This window comes from Procambarus clarkii, chromosome 45, assembly GCF_040958095.1.
Source record: "Procambarus clarkii isolate CNS0578487 chromosome 45, FALCON_Pclarkii_2.0, whole genome shotgun sequence".
NCBI classification, from domain to species: Eukaryota; Metazoa; Arthropoda; class Malacostraca; order Decapoda; family Cambaridae; genus Procambarus; species Procambarus clarkii.
The window spans coordinates 29,072,551-29,091,628 of NC_091194.1; the positions used below are offsets into that span (position 1 = coordinate 29,072,551).

A 19,078-nucleotide genomic window follows, 5' to 3' on the forward strand; every position below is an offset into this window, starting at 1 on the left:
AACCCCTATTAGACTATTTTACAGGAACTTCTTTTCCACAGCTCATAAAACGGAGGAAAGGGTCCTGAAAGATATTGTTAATAGAAACGTTATCCCTACAGACAAAAATCAGAGGATACAACTGACGATTTACTATAAAACCAGAAAAACGGCCAGCCTACTCATGAGAAACTCTCCAGACACAAAACAGAACGCTTTAAATGAGACTAACGTCGTCTATGCCTTCAAATGCCCACTTGGGGACTGTAAGGTCCAAAAAACCCAGTATATAGGCAAGACAACAACATCTCTTTCTAGGCGTTTAACGATGCATAAGCAACAGGGCTCCATTAAGGAACATATAATCTCTTCCTATAACCAAACCATCGCCAGAGAAATCCTAGTAAACAACACAGAAATCATCGATAGATACAGCGATAGCAGGCGGCTTGACGTTTGCGAGGCACTACACATCAAGAAGTCAACACCAGCAATCAACAGCCAATTATTGCACAACTATATTCTACCCACCTCAAGACTCCGCTCCAATATAGAAGCATCAAGAAATATGGACCAATAGGCTTTCTACAAACACTTCTATTCAATACCCATTGTTTCTGTTCTGTCTTGTGTTGATACTTTTAATACCCTATTAATATCCCCTCTTGTTCTGTCTTGTGTTAATGCCACATCACCCCTCCCACCTCACTCAAATGTAGATATAAAATCAGAGATACGTAAGTTCTAATCAGTTGTGTATTTGTGAAGTCTTTGAAAATGTAATAAGTTTTACGAAACGCGCCCGTGTCGCGTCAGACTAGAAATAAAAATGAATTTTGGAGAAGTGATTTTTGATTTACCTCCAACAGTGAAGCGTAATGTACGAAAGATTGAGAAAATTCGTGTTAGAATTATTAATCTTACTTTTTCGGTCATATTTAATAATATATATATATATATATATATATATATATATATATATATATATATATATATATATATATATATATATATATATATATATATATATATATATATATATTAGTATATTTTGGTAGCAGTCTTTCCTGTAGACATATATTATTAAATATGACCGAAAAAGTAAGATTAATAATTCTAACACGAATTTTCTCAATCTTTCGTACATTACGCTTCACTGTTGGAGGTAAATCAAAAATCACTTCTCCAAAATTCATTTTTATTTCTAGTCTGACGCGACACGGGCGCGTTTCGTAAAACTTATTACATTTTCAAAGACTTCACAAATACACAACTGACTAGAACTTACGTATCTCTGAGTTTATATCTACATTTGAGTGAGGTGGGAAGGGTGATGTGGCATTAGAACAAGATGGGATATTAATAGGGTATTAAAAGTATCAACACAAGACAGAACAGAAACAATGGGTATTGAATAGGAGTGTTTGTAGAAAGCCAATTGGTCCATATTTCTTGATGCTTCTATATTGGAGTGGAGTCTTGTGGTGGGTAGAATATAGTTGTGCAATAATTGGCTGTTGATTGCTGGTGTTGACTTCTTGATGTGTAGTGCCTCGCAAACGTCAAGCCGCTTGACGTTTGAAAATGTCAAGCTTGTCGCTTGACGTTTTACATTTGAAAATGTAATAAGTTTTACGAAACTCGCCCGTGTCGCGTCAGACTAGAAATAAAAATGAATTTTGGAGAAGTGATTTTTGATTTACCTCCAACAGTGAAGCGTAATGTACGAAAGATTGAGAAAATTCGTGTTAGAATTATTAATCTTACTTTTTCGGTCATATTTAATAATATATATATATATATATATATATATATATATATATATATATATATATATATATATATATATATATATATATATATATATATATATATATATATATATATATATATATATATATATATATATGCAAGAGGAGGCAAGTCGCTAGCCTCATCAGTCACTAGGGCAATAAATAATTTCCCCAGAGCTGACAACTTGATCCCCATCCCTCCTCAACGCAAAAACCGTCGTGGCAGACCCAAGAGTTCCAATGACAATTTTAAACTTGGAACACAAGTGACCAGAAAAATTGAAGAGGGCAACACAGTAGGGGCAATTAGGTTACTTACCAGCGAAGACACAATCGCCCCTAGAAATACCGCTACCGCCAACTCGCTGAGAGAGAAGCACCCTCCTAGAGTACCATGGGAACCCACTGCTCAGGACTCAAATGTCCCAGACATGGGACCTCTATTCCTCCAAGCGTCAGAGGTATACAAAGCCATCATGTCATTTCCGCCAGGCTCGGCAGGGGGATACACTGGGGTAAGACCTCAGCACCTCAAGGAGATGGTAAACCCAGTTCTCGGAGAAGTTGCCGAGACACTATTGTCAGAGGTCACGAAGTTTGTCAACGACTGTCTCTCCGGGTTGATCCCAGATACAATTAAACCCTTTTTCTTTGGAGCATCCCTTTGTGCCCTCAAGAAGAAAGATGGTGGAGTCAGACCCATTGCCGTGGGTAACACACTTCGGCGCCTTGTTGCTAGGGCAGCTGTCAGAAAAATCAGCATAGACGCTGCGACGATGCTTCGACCCCATCAACTAGGTTTTGGTGTCCCCCGTGGCTGTGAAGCAGCAGCTCATGCAGCACGAGCCTATATCAAGCACCTCCCAGAAAATAAGGCATTAATTAAATTAGACTTTAAAAATGCCTTCAACCAGGTAAAAAGGGATGTGGTACTGGAAGCAGTTCGAACAAGCTTTCCTTCTCTACTCCCCTTCGTCTCAGCAGGGTACAGTAGGGAATCGACGCTGCTGTTTGGGGAACATGAAGTTGTTTTGCAGAAGGTGTCCAGCAGGGAGACCCACTTGCCCCTTTTCTTTTTTGCATGGCTGTTAAAGAGGTCACAAGCAGGTTGACCAGCGAACTCAACATCTGGTTCCTGGACGATGGCACCCTGGCAGGGACACAGGAGTCCCTGCTAGAAGATCTACAGCTGGTGAAATCTAAGGGAGAGGAGTTAGGACTCACCCTAAACCCATTAAAGTGTGAAATCATCTTATCTAGCCAACCAACCATAGATGCAGTGCGAATCATATTGCCAGGAGCCCAAGTGATCGCTCCCACCGACAGTGTGCTACTAGGGGCACCTCTGGGCTCGAGCGCCATTGAGGTAGTCCTCGAAAAAAAGCTGAACGACCTGAGGAGGATGGAGGGAAGAATAGGGGCTTTGGACGCCCACGATGCTCTGTACCTTCTCACAAGGTGCCTGGCTTTGCCCAGACTGACCTATTTCCTCAGGTGTGCTCCTTCCTTTGACAGCCCAAAATTAACGCAATACGACTCACTCCTAAAGACAATAACTATGAAAGTGTTAAACCTCTCCCTGCAAGATGACCAATGGGACCAAGCAACGCTCCCAGTTAGACTCGGGGGAATAGGTATTCGCAAGGCAACACAGTTAGCATTGCCAGCATTCTTATCCTCGACCAGTGCAACAGGTGAATTAGTTAAAGAAATACTACCGGAACACCTAAGAGACTCCATTAGGATTCATGATCCCAAATTCGCGGAAGGAGCCGGTCAGTGGGACACTCTCGTCAACTCTCATCCTCGACCGACTTTTCCAAATGACTGCAAACAGTCCAAATGGGATAGCCCCATAGTGGAGAACATCGCCACATCATTGCTGGAGGCAGCTTCCAGGAAGGACAAAGCGCGTCTTCTAGCTGTGCAAGCTCCCCATGCCGGGGACTTCCTGTTGGCAGTCCCTAATTCCGCCTTGGGCACCCGCCTGGACCATCGGACCCTAAGTATTGGTGTTGCTCTGCGCCTTGCCGCCCCTATCTCCACCGAGCACCCGTGTATTTGCGGCCATGCACGGGCAGACATGGTCTCATCTGTCGTAAGACACAGGGAAAGATTGCCAGACATGAAACAGTCAATGACATCATCAAGAGAAGTTTGGCTTCAGCTGGGTGCCCAGCACAAAGGGAACCTCAGTTGTGCAGACCTGACAACAGCCAAAAACGCCCAGATGGAGTCACCCTGCAGCCGTGGATGGAAGGTAAACAGGTCGTGTGGGACTACACGTGTGCATCCAGACTGGCTGATACCTATCTACCTTACAGCGCAGCTGAGGGAGGCGGGGCGGCCACCTTCAGGGAGACCCAGAAAACTAACAAGTACAGGGACCTAGAACGTTGTTACAGGTTCGTGCCAATAGGCTCTGAGACTCTGGGCGCCTGGGGTAAATGTGCACTTAAGTTCCTGAAGGAGCTGGGCGAGGAACTCATTGGGAATACTAGAGACCCAAGAGCGGCCAGTTTTATGTTCCAGCGCCTCAGTGTCGCTGTTCAGAGGGGAAATGCGTGCTGTATCTTGGGTACGCACCCGACCCCCGAGGAACTGGACGAGGTCTTCGAACACTGATTGGTATATTGTTATATAAGTGTGTGTTTTCTGTAAACTGTAGCATTGCATTAAAATCAAATAAAAAAAAAATAATAGAGGTGGTAGGAGAGAAAAAGATTAAAGTATTCAGTGAGAATCCACAAGGTCTTCTCTGAACACTATTTATTTTCTTCTTCGAGGATGTGGGTCCCTTTAACTAAACAAGTGGTGGTACCCCTAAAAATATATATATATATATATATGTCGTACGTAATAGCCAGAACGCACTTCTCAGCCTACTATGCAAGGCTCGATTTGCCTAATAAGCCAAGTTTTCATGAAATAATATATTTTCTCTAATTTTTTTCTTATGAAATGATAAAACTACCCATTTCATTATGTATGAGGTCAATTTTTTTTTATTGGAGTTAAAATTAACGTAGATATATGACCCAACCTAACCTAACCTAACCTATCTTTATAGGTTAGGTTAGGTTAGGTAGCCGAAAGTGTTAGGTTAGGTTAGGTTAGGTAGGTTAGGTAGTCGAAAAAAACCTTAATTCATGAAAACTTGGCTTATTAGGCAAATCGGGCCTTGCATAGTAGGCTGAGAAGTGCGTTCTGGCTACTAGGTACGACATATTATATATATATATATATATATATATATATATATATATATATATATATATATATATATATATATATATATATATATATATAATATGTCGTACCTAGTAGCCAGAACGCACTTCTCAGCCTACTATGCAAGGCCCGATTTGCCTAATAAGCCAAGTTTTCCTGAATTAATATATTTTCTCTAATTTTTTTCTTATGAAATGATAAAGCTACCCATTTCACAATGTATGAGGGCAATTTTTTTTTATTGGAGTTAAAATTAACGTAGATATATGACCGAACCTAACCAACCCTTCCTAACCTAACCTAACCTATCTTGATAGGTTAGGTTAGGTTAGGTAGCCGAAAAAGTTAGGTTAGGTTAGGTTAGGTAGTGGAAAAACAATTAATTCATAAAAACCTGGCTTAGTAGGCAAATCGGGCCTTGCATAGTAGGCTGAGAAGTGCGTTCTGGCTACTAGGTACGACATATTATATATATATATATATATATATATATATATATATATATATATATATATATATATATATATATATATATATATATATATATATATATATATATATATATATATATATATATATATATATATATATATATATATATATATATATATATATGTCGTACCTAATAGCCAGAACGCACTTCTCAGCCTACTATGCAAGGCCCGATTTGCCTAATAAGCTAAGCTTTCACGAATTAATAATTTTTCTCTAATTTTTTGCTTATGAAATGATAAAGCTACCCATTTCATTATGAATGAGGTAAATTGAATTTTTATTGAAGTTAAAAATGATGTAGATATATGACCGAACCTAACCAACCCTACCTAACCTAACCTAACCTATCTTTATAGGTTAGGTTAGGTTAGGTAGCCGAAAAAGTTAGGTTAGGTTAGGTTAGGTAGGTTAGGTAGTCGAAAAACAATTAATTCATGAAAGCTTGGCTTATTAGGCAAATCGGGCCTTGCACAGTAGGCTGAGAAGTGCGTTCTGGCTACTAGGTACGACATATATATATATATATATATATATATATATATGTCGTACCTAATAGCCAGAACGCACTTCTCAGCCTACTATTCAAGGCCCGATTTGCCTAATAAGCCAAGTTTTCATGAATTAATGTTTTTTCGTCTACCTAACCTACCTAACCTAACCTAACCTAGCTTTTTTTGGCTACCTAACCTAACCTTACCTATAAATATAGGTTAGGTTAGGTTAGGTAGGGTTGGTTAGGTTCGGTCATATATCTACGTTAATTTTAACTCCAATAAAAAAAAATTGACCTCATACATAGAGAAAAGGGTTGCTTTATCATTTCATAAGAAAAAAATTATAGTAAATATATTAATTCAGGAAAACTTGGCTTATTAGGCAAATCGGGCCTTGAATAGTAGGCTGAGAAGTGAGTTCTGGCTACTAGGTACGACATATATATATATATATATATATATATATATATATATATATATATATATAAATATATATATATATATATATATATATATATATATATATATATATATATATATATATATATATATATATATATATATATATATAAATATATATATATATATATATATATATATATATATATTGTGACGGTAACGCGTTGGTGTTCGGCTGTTCAAAGCTAGGGGTATGGCCTCGTCACATAGAATTAAAAAAAAATAGAAAATCTGGAACTTTGTCTGTGGTAAGGTAAGGAGAAGACACACAAAACACAAGTAAATTTTAACAATGGAATTTTAATTACGTTAGATAAACAAAACATGAATAAAATGGACATACAAATTCGTATAATAAAATCAATCAATCAAAATAATAAGAATAATTAAATAATAAAATGAAAAGTTACGTTAAGACAAGTGAGCAATAACAAGCTGTGCAATATACAATAAAATGAGAGGTGCAGGAATATTGGCTTTAAGCAATCACCTCTCTCAGTACACGTAAGCCAAAGCTTAGTCTACCAGGAAGAAGTGTTAACCGTATGAAAGCACTGAATATTCTGAAGACTGAGGTCGTGGCGGCCCCAGACATCAAGTAGTATGGTGGGTGGAGTGCAGTTGCAGCCAGACCGGCGGCCAATCAGCGAGGAGCCGGCAACAAGACAGGTAGTTTGGCGGTTTGAGGTGAAGCAGGTGTTCCTGGCTGCATACGTTTTGCTCTCTGGCAAACCTTGGAGATGTTGTTGTCGTTGTTGGACATTTCTTCCATAGTAGTTTTATATAGATGTATCGACGTATTTTTGGAGGGAAGAGCAGGCTCGATCTCTTGAAGGAGATTATCGTCACAACTCTCCCCCGTAGCCTGCGGTTCTGGAAGAAGTACGTCGTTATGTGGTGGAGTAATAGATGGAGTCGCTTCTACTTCATAAACTCTGGAGAGATCATGGGCTAAGATGTTGTCGGAATCTTGGTATAGCGTGTCTCCAGGTTGAATTTCTGCAGTTAGCAAGCCCATAGTAGAAGATGTTGAGATGAGAAGTGGGCGTGCTGCAGGAGGTGTAGGGTGGTGTGGTCCGTGTTGATGGTGGACCGAGCACTTTTCAGGTGTGGAGTGAAGTGCTGGAGCTTCAGGATGATGAAGAGTAGCTCCTTGCCAATTGTTCCGTAGTTCCTTGTAGCAGTAGTCGCTGACAGGTGTATTCTCCTCGCCTCGTTGCTGCATCACGACACCACCACCGTCGGTACCACTGGCGTCGACATGGAGGATGAAGGGCTTATCTGACGAGGTGAGAGTGGAATTAGAATAGGGCAAAGGAGCACGATTATTATCCTGAAAGTATTTGGGAAGATCATTAAGGATTTCGGAATTAGAAAGCGCTGACTCCTTGTCAGTGCTTTCGGGAGGAGAAGCTGGGAAGGTCTCACTGTGGATGTAGGGTTCTGTGAAGCTAGAACAGTTAATGAGGACAGTGGGAGGAGTACCATTATATTGCTTCAGGAGGTTGACGTGGCACAGCTGGGTCTTCCGCCGCCTATCTGGAGTCTCTATAACGTAGTTGTTGTTATTTCTGCACTCTTGGACGCGGTAGGGTCCTGAAAACCTGTTTTGTAAAGGTGAACCTGGGATAGGGAAGTATGCTAGTACGAAGTCTCCCGGCTTGAATTTTCTTACTTTGCTGGTCTGGTCGTAATGAGTCTTCATTCTCTCCTGGGCTTTCAATAGATTATCATGGGCAAAACGGTGGACTCTCTCTAGAATGTGTTGAAGGTTTTGAAGAAACTGGGGCACATTCTGATGCTCACTGAAGGTGGCATCTCGGAGAGAGTCTTTGAAAGCCTTAAGGGGAGTACGGCACTTACGGCCGTAGAGCATCTCATAAGGAGATACTCCTAGGGACTCATTGGGGAGACTTCTGTAAATACACATTATAAGGTCGATTTGCTTATCCCAATCCTTGCAGGTTTCACTACAAAACTTTTTCAAGAGTGCTTTGATAGTCTGATGACTACGTTCAAGAGAACCCTGTGAAGCAGGATGATAGGGGCTGGACAATACCTGTTTGATGTTGAACTCCTCCAGTGTCCTTTTGAAGAGATCACTGGTGAAGTTGGTACCACAGTCGTTCTGAATCTCCCTGGGAAATCCGTATTTAGTGAAGATCTTCAATAGATGTTTTACAACCGTAGCGGCCGTGATGTTCTTCACTGGAACTGCTATGGGAAATCTGGTGGTAGGACACAGGATGGTTAAAATATAGGCGTTACCTGAACTGGTCCGAGGTAAAGGACCAACACAGTCTATTATGAGTCTGTGGAAAGGTTCTGCAGGCACCTGTATGGGAATCAGTGGTGCTCTGGGAATGGAGATGTTCGGTTTGCCTGCCATCTGACATGTATGACACTGTTTTACGTACTGTTTGACGCTATTTACCATACCTGGCCAGTAGTAGTCTTGACGAATTCCATGGTAAGTCTTGTTGAAGCCGTAGTGGGAGAGTGCTCCGTGGGCCAGGTGTAGAATAGTGGGCCGCAGGCTGGTAGGAATCACAAGTTGTTCGATGTTGGCCCAATCGTCCTCCTCCTTCAGTTTACTGGGTCTATATCTGCGGTAGAGCAAGTCGTTCTCTAGGAAGAACCCAGGAATACTGTCGGGTTGAGTCTCAGCCTGGAAAAACAATGGTGTTAAAGTAAGATCTTCCCTCTGCAACTTACGGAACTCCAACTTGGTCAGATTCGGGGGTAGTTTCTGAGGGTCTTGAGGAACAGCGGTAGCAGTAGAGTCAGCTGGCTGTAGACGTGCGGCTTGTGCACGGGTGGTCACGAGAACCGGAGGAGAAACTTCATCACTCTCTTGAACCTCTGCTGGAACATACGCTAGAATAGGGTTTATTGGCACAGAGTTACACACCTGGGGTTTGTCCATGACGATCAGGTTGGTCGGTTGCAGGTCTTCTGCCAAGTCGTTGCCTAGGAGAAGTTGCACTCCAGGCATGGGAAAAGGCTTTTCCCTGACGGCGACTTGGACTTCTCCGTTCACGTAGGGACAATCCAGGTGGACTCTGGCGAGAGGGTATGGAGTGGTAGCAGTGAGGTCAGTGATGAAGACAGTTTCTCCGGTGTAGACGATGTTGGGCACAGCCGACTTCAAGATGATCGATTGAAGAGCCGCTGTGTCCCTCAAGATCTTCAATTTGAAACGTCCCTCCGGATTTGAACCGTTGGCAGAGACAGTTCCAGTATACAGGTGGTTACTGAAAAGAGAAAGATCATTAACATTAACACCAACATTCATCACAGGCTTACTGGACTTAGGAGGAGTTGGTTTGGGTTTCTGTGGGTCAGTGGTTCCCTTGTATTGAGACTTACCACACTTGTCTATGGTATGTCCATAGAGTCTACAATACTTGCAGTACAATTGCGAGCCAGCTTGATCGGTGCTCACTTTCTCGTAACTGTAACACGACTTCTTACTGGAGGATGGTTCGGGTGTCAGCCGGTGGATGAGGCTGTAAGTGTCAGCCGACTTACCACACTTCAGGTAGTCGGTTTCTTCTTTATCTGCTAAGTAGAGACGGACAGGAGGCGGCACACGCCTCAAGAATTCTTCAACTAGCGTCAGGTTGACGAGTTCTGTAAAAGTAGAGACATGTGCTGCTTCCAGCCATTTCATGAAATACCTCCGTTTTGTGTTAGCAAACTCGAGGAAGGTAGTGGTACTTGCCTTCAGGTGGTCACGGAATTTCCTTCTATAACTTTCAGTAGAGAGGAGGTAGGCGTCCAACACTGCTTGTTTCAGAGTCTGGTAGTCATTCTCAGACGCCAAAGTACTGAGTGTGACTGCAGCTCTACCTGTAAGATGGACTCTGAGAAGTGTGGCCCATTGGTCGACAGGCCAACTGAGTTGATTAGCAAGGGTTTCAAAGGTGGTAAAAAACACATCAACTTCTGCTTCTACAAAGGATGGCATTAACTTACTTGCATGTGATATATTAAAACTGACGGGAAGATTGGCAATAGTTTGCTGGCGTTGAGTGAAGTGTGAAGTTTCCAAGGCGATTTCGCGTTGACGACACTCTAGAGCCAGAGTCGCTTGTTGCTTGTCATGTTCGCGTTGCATTTCCAACTCGCGTTGTTTGGTTTCAAGCTGTACTCGTTCACGTTCACGGAGTAATGCGACCTCTCGTTCGTGTTCTTCTCTCCTCAAAGCAGCTTCGCGTTCTCTGAGGGTGATTTCTCGTTCTTGTTCTTCCCTCCTCAAAGCAGTTTCACGTTCGTGTTCTTCCCTTCGTATGGCAGCTGCTCGTTTTTGTTGTTCACGTTCAATCTTGGCCAGCTCTAGTTTGAGTTTCATCGTTGCCAAGTCAGTTTTATCTGCAATATAGTAAGTTTCATGAGTTTCAGAGTCTATCTTACCTTGCTCTAAATAGTAATCCAGCAACAGGTTGTGTAGGTCATTTTTGTTGGCTTGGTAGGGAACTTCTAGTTGATACTCATGTGCAAGAGTTTGTAATTCAGTCCTCTTGGCACGACTTAAAGTCCTTATTTCACCTGCTGGATTTGCACGGAAAGCTTGGAGACGAAACATGATGAAATTAGCAAATAAATGTAACACGAATATTCAGTTATAGTGAATGTCAGAAACAGGACAACGTGGCAACTGGTACCTATCCTGTGGGATCTTTAACAATTAAAGTTAAGTACAAGATGTTAAATGATTAATTTAAATCAAGGGCGCAGGAAATCTTGTACCCGGTACTCATGTAAGAGGATAAGGGCAAGAAAATCCTACTAACAAATGAAACAGAGTTTCGAAAACAAATGAAACAGTTAATTGCCTCAGAAGTAAAATTGGTAGTCCAAGGATGTAGGCATACCTTGCCAAGTCTCTATAGGACATAAAGCAAGTTTTTCCTACTGAATTTAATATGATACTTACAGAATTAGCGAACTTTTGTGCTCTGAAAAAGTAAGCTAATTCCCTACCGTTGTATGTATCATCATCTCTGACTGACGTGTAGGGGTGCGAGGTGTCAACTGGTGACGAGAACTGCTGCTGAGGTCCCAATTCAGCAACTAAAGTTCGAGCTAGAGGAACTATGGCCCTCTTTGTCCTCCTACAGTCAGATTGCAGAAGATTGGGTGCTCTTGACCCGGGGCAGACCACAGTACCAGGGTACCAATATGATGATCTGTCAAAATGAGAAATATCCAAGGGACAAAGATGGTAAACACGAGTAATAACACGGAGGGAGAGATGACCAATTAAGAGTATGACTGCGGCCTACAGTCACCACGTAATCCAAAGTTGTCTCACCTTCACCATATGTTACTCTCGTAATGCACAATACACCGCACCATATAAAAAATGAAATTGAATATGAAAAATAGTAAAAGCTACGTTAACAAAGTTAAATACGCTTACCATAAATTACGACTTGGCACCAGTACCTAAGTGAAGCTCCCGGACAGGCCCCCATATAATATGTGACGGTAACGCGTTGGTGTTCGGCTGTTCAAAGCTAGGGGTATGGCCTCGTCACATAGAATTAAACAAAAAATAGAAAATCTGGAACTTCGTCTGTGGTAAGGTAAGGAGAAGACACACAAAACACAAGTAAATTTTAACAATGGAATTTTAATTACGTTAGATAAACAAAACATGAATAAAATGGACATACAAATTCGTATAATAAAATCAATCAATCAAAATAATAAGAATAATTAAATGATAAAATGAAAAGTTATGTTAAGACAAGTGAGCAATAACAAGCTGTGCAATATACAAACAAATGAGAGGTGCAGGAATATTGGCTTTAAGCTATCACCTCTCTCAGTACACGTAAGCCAAAGCTTAGTCTACCAGGAAGAAGTGTTAACCGTATGAAAGCACTGAATATTCTGAAGACTGAGGTCGTGGCGGCCCCAGACATCAAGTAGTATGGTGGGTGGAGTGCAGTTGCAGCCAGACCGGCGGCCAATCAGCGAGGAGCCGGCAACAAGACAGGTAATTTGGCGGTTTGAGGTGAAGCAGGTGTTCCTGGCTGCATACGTTTTGCTCTCTGGCAAACCTTGGAGATGTTGTTGTCGTTGTTGGACATTTCTTCCATAGTAGTTTTATATAGATGTATCGACGTATTTTTGGAGGGAAGAGCAGGCTCAATCTCTTGAAGGAGATTATCGTCACAATATATATATATATATATATATATATATATATATAAATATATATATATATATATATATATATATATATATATATATATATATATATATATATATATATATATATATATATATATATATATATATATCATAAAACTCCTGACCCCCTCTGAAGGATTCGAAGCATATATTATACAGAAAGAAACATTAAGGAATTTTGATTTACATTAAACACTACTGTAGATCAGAGAAATTAATTATATATATTTTTTGGTAAAGGTAAACATGTGATGACTAAGAGAGGACTTAAAATTTTCAGAACGCACTCAACATTTTTTATATAACGTACCTGAAAATCAGACTCCCAACCCACCAATCAGAAAGTAGTAAGAGGTGATTATGTTTCAGTCCGTCCTGGATCATTATCATGTCGACTGAATAATACTTTATGAGAGACTGAAACGCCCTCGCTTGCTCTGCTTTGACATATATGGATGGGTAATACCATTTTAAATATTACTATTATTTTGTAATGCCATTTTAATTCACTTTTTATGAAAAATAAATTAATATTTATAATGTCTTTGTTCACATTGGCAGCAGGATGGCAATACAGGCTCAGCTAGCAGCTCACTTAGCTGTGGAGTGCTCAGAGTATGGGTTGACTATGCCTTCGGTTTTTCTGTAAGTTCCTCTTTAAAATGTTTACTTGTATTATGATATGTAACTATGCGTGTTCAATATTCTATTTGATAGGGTACTTGAATCAGAGGAAGGACTTTACTAAATGAAGGAAGAATATGCTAGTATTGGAAAGATGAGATAGCTGAAGAACTGTTATTATAATGTTTTATATGAAGAAGTTGAAAGGTTGAAGGAAATTTGTTTTTGAAAAGAGGACCCATACACATGTAGGCAAACAGATTAGTGAACTTAAATAAAAATGTATTTAAAATTATTTTCATTAAAGAATGATGGAAAGTATCGAGTACATAAATAGTTTTCGTCTAACTGGAAAGTAAACGTTTAAAACAGACAACTTACAAACCGAACTGAACTAGAATTTGCTTTAAAATATGTAAAAGACGTGATATTAGAAACAAAATATAATTTCTGTAAAAAATCCGTAATCTCGTAGAATGTCACGAAACAGAAGACACAGATCTGCTTAAAGACATGATTATTAACAAAATTAAATGGCCCACTGAAGAAGTTCTTCCAAATTAGCCAGTCGTTAAGTTCACCTTTTCAGTCGTAAAATTCAACCGTTCTCCTGAAACATCTCTCATTGAACATCTGAAGATATAAAATTCTTAATATTATTTGTATTCTTGATATATTGGGCTGAGCGGATGTGTTATGGGATAAGTGGTGATTGATTGATTTAATTATTGATTGAACGATTTACTGATTGAATGAACGATTTACTGATTGATTAAAAAGCTTCAAAAGTAAGAATGCAACTAAATATTTTTATAGCAACTTGCAATGAACTATTTGCTAATTGATTCGGATTTTTAATCAAACCTCTTCAAGACTGTGTTGGGTTTGAAACGACTGGAAAAGCTTTTAAATTATGTTAACCCATCATCGCAGAATAGTTCCCAAAGACAACAATATGCAAAGATATAGAACGAAGTATAGTGTGTTAACATAGCAATGTACATTGATATATATTCCATCTTCATATCGGATATTTATAATCTAAACATTTTATAACTCACTATTAATGGAAATTTCATATCCTCTAAGGACAAAAATTCATAAACATAAACATAATTTACCCTCAAATTGTTGTTGTTGTTTAAAATTCGCTACCTGGAACAAAAAGTTCTAAGTAGCATGGGCTATGGTGAGCCCGCAGTGGACTTGACTCTCAAGACGTAACAACTTGTAAAATTGTAAACGAATATTAAATAATGCTTGTAGTTAGTGTTCTGAGTGGTTCAATAGTAGTATTGTTGACGCCTATGTCAATCGTTTTCTTGCACACACCTTTCCATTTGAAAGCAAATTGATTGGGAATTCAGTAAAGTTAGGCAGGTTTGTTTCAATAACTAGTACTATTATGGTTATAGGAAAATTGCCATCAAGAGGAACGCGAATCACCATGTTGGCACCGATGTGTAGGAAAAACTGTAGGTCACCACTCAAAAATTTACTACAGCAGCTTTTCAACGGCTTATAAGACAAAGGAAAGAGTCCAGAAAAACATACTTGAAATAAACGTTATACCTAGTAACAGAAGACTGAGCTCAGCTAATGCATGAATAGTAAGAAGACCGCTCACTTACTCATGAAGAACCCTGCCGACACCAAACGGAATGACTTGACATAAACGACTGTTGTCTATTAATTTCCATGTCCACTTAAGGAACTTTCAGCCATAATGATCTCAATACGTCGAGAATACATAAACATATTTGGCAAAGCACGTGTGAATTCACAAACAACGAGACTATAAAAAAAATTCAGCCCTACTAAACACAACCAGACAATCACCAGACACAAATGGATAAGCTGTTCTGGATTTGGGGAAAGTGTTCTGGTGCAGGTAGCTTTATTCTCCTCCAACAGGTTGTCTGCGGAAATTAAATTCTTGAAAATATGTCGCATTGCTTAAGTGCCTTAGTTGTTGCCTCCCATCCAATGGGGGATTCTGTTTGCCTGGATAGATACTGTGCCTGAGTATACCAGATGCATCTTAAAGAATTCGGAGCTCCCGACAACATCTGACATATTCCTCTCCTGGCAATGCTCGTGCTATCTCCCTGACAAATATCTTGACTTTCTGCATAATTTTCTGTCATTTTACATGATATGATGTATGAGGGAAGTTGCCAATCTGGAAAAGGGAGTATGACCAGGCCTTCATATAGATAGTCGGCTGATGTGTGGATTGTTACGTATTCCTATTTAAGGAATACTCACATTAATGTACAAAGTATAAAATTTATTATGTTTATCTCTTGCATGAAGGCATGTATATATATATTTATAATTGTCCTATATTTTGGCAATATAGAGGAGTATAGTGCGCAATGTAGTCACAGGTACAGGACGTGTGTGAGTCTGGTCAACTTCCTGATAGATATACAGGAGAGCTTGTACTTGTGTAGTTGCCAGTTTTTTCCTCTTTATTATTCTATATAAATATATTTGTTTTATATAAAATATATATTACCTCTGTTTCTTCATGTCAACATTACCATTCATATTTAAGTTATTCTTATATTTGTATTAGCACGAATACGTTGCTCAGTTAAGTAAATTAAAATTAAAAAATGTTTTCACTTGTCATGTTTGTGGGAGGGGAGTTGCGGCTCAGACGCCAGTTCTGAGTTAGTATCTGGGAGCCATCATATGAGTCAACTGATCCCATAAGTTTGTCTGTTTTAGTTTTTCTGTATTTTGTCTTAGTAGTTCATTTTATCTGGTGAGCATTCTTTATTATATTATAATACCTTAGTAGGCCATCTGATTAACTGTTATACCTGAATGATAATATTATTTTGATATATATATAATTTATATTATACAAATAGTTTATATACCTGTTTTATTTTTATAACCTGTAAGAACCATTTATGTATGGGACGTACTTATGAGGCACTCTGGTTGAACATTAAGAGACAGGGACTATTTTTGAATACCCCAAGACCAACCCATTACTTACCCCTGTAGTTTAACGAGCAGAGTGGACGAGACGTAACATGGATGAGGTATGAACTGCTGATTATCGTGGGATTAATGCTTCAAGTTAGCCAACTGGAAGTGTTTGAAGCAATGGTGGTTTGTGGTGGGGCGAGAGGGAGTTACCAAGTGAAGGTTCGGTGGAAAATGAATGGATAATACACGTGAGAGAATGGCGATCATTCAGCTAGACTTGGACCCCATGACTGCAGTGCTGCATAGTATTGTGTAGTGTGCATCGGGTTATTATGCTTACATCAGAACACAAGAGACCTTTGTCGAGTGTCTGTGGATCGGTGACCGCATTTGCAGTTCAGATGTATTTTGTGTGGTGACATATAATGTCCTCTAGCAGATTGCAGTTTATACATCTCGCCTGTATAATCATACGTGGACCTCACCGCCATATTGGATAGAGCTAGGGTGTATCATGTAGTAGGAAAGGTCATATCTGGACCTTACTTCCCAACCGTCATGATAACCAACTTTCTCGCCACTCTCAGTGATGTTAGAAGATTCCATAGTTTACCCAATCATGACGATGTTCGTCCTTTGGAGTCGAAAATGACCAGGACTTTAAAATATGGGTTGAAGTCATGACTTGCGCTCGACCTAGATTAAAGTGAGGGAGAGTTGTGCAAATCGTCAGCTTCCCTTTCTCGTCCCGGCCTATTTGGGCCCAGCAGGAACAAATCGAGACGCAGGAGATATGTTAGGATGTAGTGGATAGCCAGCAGTGTTCTACATGCGCCCTTGTTACGCTCTACAACACTTTGTTCGGTCAGTCTTTCTGTCCATTGAACCACTCTGGTGGTTTCCTCTTTGCTGTGCGCTGGGTCCAGTCATTGCATGCGTAGGTAGACAAGCCTTAACTCCCCGAGGGTCTCAAACCTTCATTTACCCTCTTCTGGTTTTGCTTGTCAATAGAAGCGGTTTACTGGGATTTGCCACTGTTGCATGCAAACAGCTACTGAGAGCCACAGGTGAGAGTTGAGTGCAGGTAAGCATAGGCGAGTGATGATTGAAGCTGCATTCCGGTTGCTGTTCTGTATGTATGCTTCTCCATGACGAGATACAAGGCGTGATTTTGGATAACGCGCCTTTAGCTACGTCGCCTAATTCTCGGTGAGGCTACCCATTATTTAGGACGTGGTACTCAATCCAGAGCTCCGGAGTTCTGTCACACCTAAAGCCAAAGTACTAATTCTATGGTAACTCCTTTGAACTGCTCAATTCCTATGTTGGTTGAGAAGTAGCAGAGACAGCATTGGTCCCATTTATCAAGAAGTAAATGAAGCACATATGTGTGGGTGTCATCTTGCTCTGAGAGTAAGTGCAGTAATTGCATATGACTGTTGTAACTCATATTTTCGTGGCAGTGCAACCCAGTGAGGTAAGGTGGTGTTTCTTGACTAAGTTTTGGTGCTGCCATTCCTAGCAAGAACCCCCGCCCCCTATTAACTGAATATATTTACCCACATATGAACAAGCTTGAATGGTCCCCAAGTCAACATGCAACTGAAAAATCCACAACCCAGAAGTGACTCAAACCCAGACAGCCAGGAGCACTATGCAACTGGCGCTCACATGTGACAGTTAAAAACCTGTCACACCTGTGACCGTTGAAACATTGAAATTCTATTTCAATGTTTCTGACTGCATTAGGAAATTGAATTTTCATAGATTCTGTTGTATTTTTATCGTGATCTAATTATTTTTTGTGACATTGCATTGGAATTGAGCTGTGTTGTTTACCATATTGTTCATTACATGAGTATAAATATAGATGCCACACCTGTTACAGGTAAAAACATGCTCTTTAAAAAAAAACAGTGCCATCTGTTGCACATAAGAGCAACACACGCTATACTAAATATGTTACGAATCCATTTCAGGGTTTCTGAGTTCATTGATAAATTGATTTTTAATAGATTTAAATTTATTTTAGTTTTGATTTAATTATTTTGTGTGACTTTTCGGATGGGAACATTAGATCATTTGGGAAAGCATCGGACAAGGGAATGGTGAATGGTGGGGAGGATGAGGGGACGGGAGTGGGGAGTGGAGTGGAGAATGGTTGAGAGAACGAGGGGACAGGGGAGGGGGGGAATGATGGGGAGGACTGGGGGACAAGGGGATGGTTGCTGTCGCTGAGCCACAGCGACGCATGGCCGGATACAGCTAGTAATAATTAAAATAATAATAATTTTTGTTGCAAGGTACAATGGTATGGTGAGATTAAATAAGATTGGTATTTTTACATTCATGCAAAGCCACGCATAACACACATAGCATTTCGGGCAGGTCCTTAATCTAACATATCAGGTAAGATGAAAATGTCCATTGCAGCATGTTTTATATCAATGAATAACTAGAATGCAATTTAACAGAGGCGAGTACACTGTTCAGGATAAATGTCTTAAATACTAATATTGAGAAAGTGGGTAGTACAAGTTATAGTGTGAGTTTGAAGCACAAGATGGGAAACTATGAGGATGAGATCAGGTACTTTTTGGTTTTATTTTTGAACAGGGGATGAGTTGGACAATTTTATAATTCGTCACGGAGTGATTTCCAAACATTCGACCCTTTTATTTTCAAAGACTTCAGCTGGGCCAGACAAGCCTCCAGTAAGACATTTGTCGTGCTACACCAGAGCACTCTGGACGACGACCGTGAGCTCACTGATGTAAGCAAGCAAGGCAAGCAAGCGAACTTAACGAACGTGTTCGAGTCCAGTACCAGAGTGAAAAATAATAATAATCTGCG

The 19,078-nt window shown here is 39.9% G+C and overlaps 1 protein-coding gene across 1 annotated transcript in view; it reads left to right on the forward strand.

Annotated features, from left to right (window-relative positions):
• Nucleotides 1-19,078, forward strand: part of LOC138350322 (extended synaptotagmin-3-like) — a 319,761-nt gene that overhangs the window by 287,431 nt on the left and 13,252 nt on the right. Inside the window, exon 11 of the mRNA XM_069300945.1 lies at nt 13,217-13,300. Coding sequence (XP_069157046.1) covers nt 13,217-13,300 — 84 coding nt within the window. The remainder of the gene's footprint in view (nt 1-13,216; nt 13,301-19,078) is intronic.